General features: G+C 33.3%; 1 protein-coding gene across 1 annotated transcript; it reads left to right on the top strand.

The window, feature by feature from the left end:
• Positions 1–7985: 7985 nt before the first annotated feature.
• Positions 7986–8756, top strand: LOC103607127 (golgin subfamily A member 6-like protein 22). Its single transcript, XM_008591666.1, has one exon. The coding sequence runs from the start codon at positions 7986–7988 to the stop codon at positions 8754–8756; it is 771 nt and encodes a 256-aa protein (XP_008589888.1).
• The last annotated feature ends 205 nt before the right edge of the window (positions 8757–8961 follow it).

Below are 8961 nucleotides of genomic sequence, written 5' to 3'. Positions count from 1 at the left end.
TTTTTTTTTTTCCTGAATAATGCATGTTCTATAGGGTCCTGTCCCTCCCTGGAACATTTGTAGTTTAGAGCAGTTAATTTCAGAGACCTTAAACTTTGGTGTACTCATGAGATATTCAAATTATAAAACAAAAATGGTAATTTAGGGAAGTGATTAAAGCTACTCTTGTGCACAGAGTGTATGGCATCGGGCCTTGGATTTTCGTTTGCGGGCAGGATATTTTAACTTTGGAGAGTTTTATATTTGTCCAGGTGAATTTTTTTACAGTTGAGCATTTGGCTATTTATTTTTGAGGCCTGTGAAAGATATTTAAGCCAGCCCTGTGGTGACTGCAGGGACTTAAAGCAAAGGCATCACCTTAAGGAATGATACTTATGCTTTCAGGAGAAGTTATGGGCATATCTAGGTTTGGCTGTCACTTGGACCTCAGAAAATGATTGCAAGGAGCCACTTGAGGCACTGCAGTGCTATGCACAACAGACTACCTGGTGCTTAACCACTAGCAGAATCCAACTGAGATCTGATAAGCAAAGGCTGGCTGCTGGGGGCTTAGCAAATGAAAGGCATTGAGATTCAGGCTACCCTCTGCAAAGGCTAGAATACCGTGACCCAACAAGATGACACCCTTACCTTAAGGTGGCTTCAGCGATGCATACTTTCCCTGCTTACTTCACAAGTTCATCATCTCCTAAGCAGGCAGAGATGAAGCAAAGATTCAACTGTAGGCAAAAAAGCACCTTACTCCTTCACAGCTGTTTTAGACATGACTGCCAGAATATTTGCTGCTTTTATATCATATGACAGCTGAATTGTGCGTACTTCAAAGAACCAGGGAGGTTCTAGCTTTAAATTGTTCATGCCAAGCCTATAGGAATAGAGCTAGATTAGCAGCACCAAATCTTTTTAATGTTCCCAGTCAAGAAGGAAGCCACAAATGGAGTATGCCCCATCCTCTGGCTAGTGCAAAGAACCACATGAACTCAAGCTGGTTCTCAATTAGTTAACAACACACAAAAATGATACCTCCCTAGGAGGCAGATTTTTTACACACAAACAGTTCCATGGGAGGCATTTCTAGGCTTGGCAATAACTTGGACCTCAGACAATGCCAGAAATATTTCAGAATGGGCTCAGAAATAGCCATTGTGGTGGCAGATTCTAAACACACACTCAAAAGGGAATGTGAATGTCTGGGGCCTAGATAGAGCTGGAAGTGAATTTTGAACTGGGTTTCAAGAAACCTGGGACTCAGAAGGAAAATGGAAATTAGGAGCTTGTGCAAAATGATAATGTAGGAGGCCACCATTAACCTGTTGATGGAGATTTCTTCACTACTGTGGGTGTAGTGTCACAGGTCAAATTTTTTTCAGAAGTTAAGCAGGAAAGAATGGTGCTTGTATTAGCTTTCTAGAGGTGTCATAACAAAGTGCCATAGGCTAGGTGGTTTAAACAATAGGAATACATTTCATCACAGTGCCAGAGGCTAGAAGTCCAAGATCAAGGTACTGACAGGGCTGATTTCTTCAGAGGCCTCTCTCCTTGGTTTGTACATGTCCATGTTCTCCCCACGTTTTCACCTGGTCTTCCCTGTGTGCCCGACGTATCCAAATTTCCTCTTTAAAGGGATACCAGTCATATTGAATTAGGGCCTGATCATATGACTTCATTTCACCTTATTAACTTCTTTAAATATCTTATTTACAAATACAGTCACATTATGAGTTACTGTAGGTTAGGACAGCAGCATACGAATTTGGGGGGAAAGAATTCAGACTATCACAATGCGATTTAAGAGTGGTTCCTCAAAACTCTAATACCATATTTATCATGCTTGATTCCTGTGTGTCCTTTGTTTCCCTTTTGCTAGTTTTCAAATCATGAGAGCTCAAATAAGTTGTAGAACATAATAATATTTTAGATTTAAAAACAACTTTAAAACTTCACTCCCCCTTTCCTAAGTGTTTCTGGACTCTTGGACCTGACACTCCTAAGGCTGTTCATCTTCCAATGACTGGAGATAACTTTAGATACAATTCCTTTAGGCTGATTTTACAGCAAAGACAGCTCATTCTCAGAGAGAATACTTAACGTCTTAGAAGTAGAAAGTGTCAGAGCTAGGACCAGACTAACTAGTTTTAATGTTAAGACATTGAAATTCTGGAATGCTGTTTTTGAAAACACAATTGTTCTATCCTTTTGTATAGTATTTTTATGCAATCATATGTGCTAAGCCTTCAACTTAAAAAGCACAGAAAATAAATCATGTTGACTCTACAGTGATGCTGTATGATTCCTGAACAGTGGTGGAAAGCTTCTTGAGGGCATGATTTTGAATCTTCACTGTTACACTTCTTTCTGTGTAATGGAGATGTAAAAAAGATTACTTAAAGCAACATGAATGTGATGAGAAGCCCAACGGGACTGCACCTCAGCAACTTAGTTAGAAGGAGAAAACTGGGTACAGTCCTGATTCAAAGTTAGCTTCTATTTTTTATTGTAAAGACAAGGAAGTTTCGCAAGAAAAATCAGTTGATTCAATCATTTCGAAAGGACGCAAAGACATGGGCAGTGTGACAAAAGTTATCTATGGCTAAGTATAGCTTAAACAATGGAAACTAGTAACATCAGTAAAATTAACAACATGACATTCCAAAGTACAATTTAGAAAAAGCTAAGTTGGTCAAGCTGCAGTCATTATCTGAAATATAAACTCTCCTCAAATGATTTAAGCAAGAGTTACATTCTTATCATTAAATCAAAGTATAATTGTCTCTAACGTTTCCACCAACAGACAGCTTGCCCTTAGCAAACATTTTTTCACATTTTTCCCTAGAGCAATTCTTTAAAATTTCTTAACAGGATCAGTATGACAACCACCTGTTAGCTCTAAAATCATTAAAGTATACAATCCCATACCTAACCAGTGATCAGAGTTGATTAGATGGGCTGTTGCCACGTTATCTGTGGGCTTTTGCTCCCTGGCCAGAAGCTTTTGCCTCATACTTGCATTACCTAAAAACCCTATTCTAAAAATCAAATGAGAATCAAAGTATAGTTAATTAGAATTGATTAAATGGGATTTTTCCACACTACCTGTGCGTTTTTGCCCCTTAACCGAGGGCTTTTACCCCATACATACATTACCTAAACACCCTATTCTAAAAATCAAATGAGAATCAAGATTTCTAACCCTCTACACTTCACCATATTCTGTTTTACTCAATATTCTGAAATTATATGAACACTATTAGAATACAACAGAGAGCATGGCACTTGTCCACTTGTTGAAATAAATTAAAATTCTGAAACCAGATGATTCATCTACAAATTGATAAACAGGTATTTAGAGATTCTACGTGGTTAGAAATTTTTCTCTCTAAATGATGTTGTTATTAAATAATGACATTTCCATTCCTTTATCTAATCTAGATCTTCTAATATTACTAAGTAATAAACAACCAAGGAGTCACTTTTTCTGCCTTCCCTTCTTCTATTTATTTTGTTTAAAAGACACCAAAGGAAAAGCCACCTTGAAATTTACAATTTATCTGATGGAATCTGTAATAATGAATTTGCCAATATTGGAAATAGTAATTTGACCAGAAATGTTAGAAAATCTTGAAACACAGTAAATTTTGTGAAGCAATGTACTAGAGCAACCATGTCAGTAGCATTTTATACAGAAATAAGATATTCTAGAAAGTTCTTTTTACTATAAGCAATGAAATAATTTGATGAATAAAACTAAAAAATGATGATGATAGTGATGGTGACTTATGCTTATCATGGACTAAGCAAACTTCTAAGTTATTTACATGTATTTTAATTTATTGTATTCTCATAAGAAAATGACCCAGTGTACACTATTATAGTACTGATGAAACTGAGAGACATAAAAGTTAATAACTTCTCAAGATAATACCTATATTAAGTGGCAGACTTTTATAAAAAGTAATCAAATACAAAGATATATTAATATACAGATAAATACATTCTCCTGTGGCATTTTTAGATTGATATTTTTATTTAAGTAACTCTTACATATAGACAAATGGATAACTCATGTGTGCTGCTCTATGAATTATCAAAAAATAAATTCAGAGATAAAATAAATAGAACTAAAAATGTAACATTACCCCCATCTCATCTTTAGCACAGCCCTACCTCTCAGAAGAAATCTCTATTCTAACATGAATGCCATGTATTATTACATGATTTTGGACTTTCTTCAAATAAAATCTCATTAAAAACATAAATCAATTTGAGGATGCTTAATATTTTTCCAGTAATGAATATTCCAGTCACAAACATCAACTATTTTCTTTGTTATTTTTATCTATAGAAATACTTTCCATGATGTTTGTTCTTTCTGTATAGAGGTCTTGCATAAATTTATTTCTTGGTATTTTGTTTCTGTCAATTTAAATTATATAATTATGAAATTCACTTTCTAATTGTTATTTGAATATATGTAAATAAAGGAGTCATTTTTAGATGGACCTGATATCCAATAAGCCTGCTAAATCATATTTAATTTTAGTAGTTTACCTATAGAAAATTTTTTAAGTGTTTGCAATATTATTTGCAAATGGTGAGAGCCTTTATTCTTGTCCCCAGTCTTAACATATTTTATTTCTTATGTTGTCTAGTTGTTGCAGTAAGGAGCTCAAGAACAATGAAGAATAAAAGTGATGACAGTGAGCATTCTTATATATTCCTGATCTATAAGTGTTTCATCATCTGCTATGTTCCTACAGGCTTTTCTGTTTATTTTTGCTTTTGCTTTTTTTTTTTTAAGTACTCGTAATTAAATTAAATTTCTTTATACTCCTCGTGGGATAAGAGGAAGTTGATTGTTTTGGCAGTTTGGCACGTCAGTTTTTGTTTTATCAGAATTTTTTCTTTTCATTTTACCTTTTATTCTTTTCTAATGCTTTTTCTGAATTTACTGAAATGACTTTTCTCATCTTGGCACAGAATAAAAATATTCTCCTATGATATGTTAATGAGGTGAATTATGTTAATTGATATCCCAGTGTTAACTCAATCTTGTATTCATGAATTAAATCCAGTTTGGTGATGATAAATAATTTATTTTCTGCATCACTAAATTTGGTGTGCTAAATTTTTGTTTGGGATTTTTACACTGTGTTCAAGAGATACTATAGACTATCATTTTTCCTTTCTTGTAATGTTCTTGTAATGTTTATGTCATGGTAGTGTGGTTTTAAAACAAGTTGCTCATTCCTTTTCTATCACCTGAAAACTCATGGAAATACTAGTATTATTTCTTTCATAAATATTTAGATGTGTTAATTGCCTTGATTTAATCATTCCGCCTCATATACTGTATCAAACCATCACATTGTACTACCCATAAATGTATAAGTTTTATCAATTAATTATCATGGGTCAATCAAGAAAAATAAATTTAAAAGAGGGAAAAAAATAGAGAAATAGAGAGTAGGAAAGTGATTACCAGAGGCAGGGAAAGGGATGGGGGAGGGAGATAAGGAAATGTTGGTAGAGTGGTACAAAGTTACAAATTTAGTTGGAAACAATAAGTTCTGCTGCTGTAGGGTGACAATGGCTAATAATGTACACTAATACTGTAGTGTATATTTCAAGGTAGCCAGAAAAGAGGGTCGTGAATGTTATAACCACCAAGAAATGATAAATGTTTCAGTGATAGATATGCTAACTATTGTGATAAGATCATTATATAATGTATACATATATTGAAACAACAAACTGTACACTATAAACATGTACAATGAAAAAAATTAATTGAAATAAAGCAAAAACAAACAAAAAAGTTTGGTCAGTTAAAAACAAAGATAATTCAAAATAAATTAAAAACATTTAAAAAATTTGGAAGAATTCGCTGATAAAGCCATCTGGGCCTGTAGTTTATTTATGGGACAGTTTTAAATTATGAATTCAATTTATTTAGTACATTAATAATCTATTTTCTATTGATTATTAAATAATAGATCTAATAATCTATTATTATTAGAACAGAAATTTTATTCTTGCTTTCCAGGTTGTCCTTAAGGCTCAGGAATGAGAAAATTCCTATAGAGAATGCTCAGAGCTCTTTGTTTTCTTAGAACTATTTTTGAATCTTTAGCTACCATGGTAGCAGGAGCACAAAAACAGAAACAGTAGTATAATGAAGAAGCCGGCACATGCTCACATAAAATACTTCCTTAATTAAGTTATTGATGAAGATTATCAAATGGGTATTTCATTCTCATCAAGTTAAAACCAAAAATATTAAAACCTTCACATAAATTTTTAAAGTTTTACATTAACTCTCATTCCATGCCATTATGATTATTTACTATTTTTAAGTTAAATAGGGAAGGTATGAACACACAGGAAATATATTTTTTTAACCTTGTTAAACAGACATAATGTAAATAGCTGCTAATAAATATGCTAAGATGAGTAAACTGGCCAGCGTGAGCAGTTTTCTCTTATTCATGCTACTATTGTATACTCAGTTTTCAGTTTTAGACCTTAAATCAATCATAAATTTATAGTAATATTTCAGTCATTGTGACATGTATACAATGGTCAAACATTTCCATATTGCCATCTCTCACCAAAAGGTTACATTTTTGAAAAATTATTAAAGTCAGCACTCTGTTATTGTTGTTCTATCAGTAAACATATGTTGGATAATATAAAATTTATCTTAGATAGGATCACTGGAATTAAAAATTTTCCAGTGCTATTTCCTTGTTATAGCATACAAAATTAACCTGATAATGATTATTCAGCAGTGATCTTAAAATTATTTAAAATATCTTCTCCTTTGATTGTACAATGTTTAGTAGTATTTGTCAATTCCTAGCATTTAATAATTAAAAGCTATTTTGCTAGTAGCAAAACTCAATGTTTCAAATCAATGTTAATAATTTAGGTGGAGTCAAGGACTAAATATATATTCATTTAATAACAAAAAAAATCAAATGGATAATGATTATTCAGCAGTGATCTTAAAATTATTTAAAATATCTTCTCCTTTGATTGTACAGTGTTTAGTAGTATTTGTCAATTCCTAGCATTTAATAATTAAAAGCTATTTTGCTAGTAGCAAAACTCAGTGTTTCAAATCAATGTTAATAATTTAGGTGGAGTCAAGGACTAAATATATATTCATTTAATAACAAAAAAAATCAAATATAATCTTGCTCTTTAAATTACATTTAATTTTTTCTTAAAACACATGGAAAAATAAACAGCCAGGTACTACATATAACACCCATTGTATTATTAATGTCGACACTAAATGACATCACTATAGATGACATAAAATGTTGCCTAGCTGTTTTCTGCTATTAATAGGAATCAGGCTTTCAGGGAGTTCAGAGATAACAGAAATGTAAGTATGACTCCCTGTTTGAATATTTGATAACACTACTAATAATCTAAAGAAATATTGTAAACGTTATATTGTATAACATTTTGCTTTTACTAGAAATATTTTTAAATAGCTAGAAATGTTGTAAGAATACATGATATATTTCCATGTTGATAACAGGTGATATATTTATAAACAATAAATTGATTAGTGGAAGATTAACAGTTTAGTAGAAATAGTTTAGCTTAGACACACAGATAACAATTCAATGCATTACCCTCAATCTATTCAATATATATATCTAGAATAAGATTACTAATTTTTAATTCATATTTGTTGAGATTTCAACTCAGTTTGGGTAATATCAACCTAATAGTTCATTTACTTACTTCTATTCGTATTTTCACTGCTTTCTTTTCTAGTGGGCCTGACTGAGCCTGGCTTGGATCTCTGCCATTTTACTCCTTGTGCAACTCAACACCATGACCAATTCTATATGAACAAATTCTCTATAAATTTAGAGCTTTTCTGTCACAAATACCACTAGTGCCCCATTGGTTAAACCCAGCACACCTGGAGCATGTATGTATTTTACTCATTAAAAGACTAAGAAACAATGGTTATCTCTAAATCAAAGTGGTTAGATAAAGGAAGGATATCGCACATGTTTTGCTCTTTTTTCTCCTGTATCCAAGATCAAAATAAGCTCAAACATGAATCACATGAGGTGAAAAAAAATATTTGTAGAGATAATAAGGTACCCAGAGATGAGAACAAGGCGCTAAGAAAAGAAAACAAGTCCTTGTGGGGAGAAAACAAAGCTCTTCAACGAGAAAATAAAGCCTTCCGAATGGACAACCAGTTAATCCGGGAAAGAAATCAGTTACTAAGACAGCAAAACCAGGTCCTCTGGAAGTTTAAAAGTGTGATTTCAGAGAACCAAGAATCGTCTATAGAAGAAAGCAGTGCCCTGAATACAGAAAGAAAGCCTTATTGGCAAGAGGGTGGAGCCCTGGATGCTCAGATCAAGGCTCTCAGGGAGCAGGAGAAAGCTTTCCAGAATGAGGCAAAAGCACTTCAAAAGGGAATCAGATCCCTTTATGAGCAGGTCAAGGCTCTACAACATCAGAAGAGAGCAATCGAAATGGAGGAACAGGCCCTGAGGAAGCAGGGAATAGTGCTAGAGATGGAAGAACAGGCTCTGTGGAAGGAGGAACAGGCCCTTCGTGAGGAGAACAAGGCTCTTAGAGAAGAAAACAGTGCTCTGCAAGAAGAGGAAAAAGCCCTGGGGGAAGAGGCAAAAATCCTCGAGGAGTGGAATAAGGTTCTTCAGAAAAAGACAGCAAACACACTTGCTGGGAACATGTACAATGATGAAAAGGAGTAGGACAAGTGTGACTTGAAGACGTAAAGATCATCAACGTTCCAGAAAAAAAAAAAAAAAAAAAAAATTGAAGGTAAAATACTGCTGTGGGGTTGGAGTCAAAATCCTGGAAATTTGCAAAGCTCAGTATTTGGTCCTGGATACTAAATAAAATCCTGAAAAGTAAGAAAGCAAATGATTCTTCAAGTTTACTTAAATTTTAGACTAC

The sequence above is a fragment of the Galeopterus variegatus genome, unplaced genomic scaffold, assembly GCF_000696425.1.
Source record: "Galeopterus variegatus unplaced genomic scaffold, G_variegatus-3.0.2 Scaffold7148, whole genome shotgun sequence".
NCBI lineage: Eukaryota > Metazoa > Chordata > Mammalia > Dermoptera > Cynocephalidae > Galeopterus > Galeopterus variegatus.
This window is presented reverse-complemented; position numbering and strand designations above follow the sequence as displayed.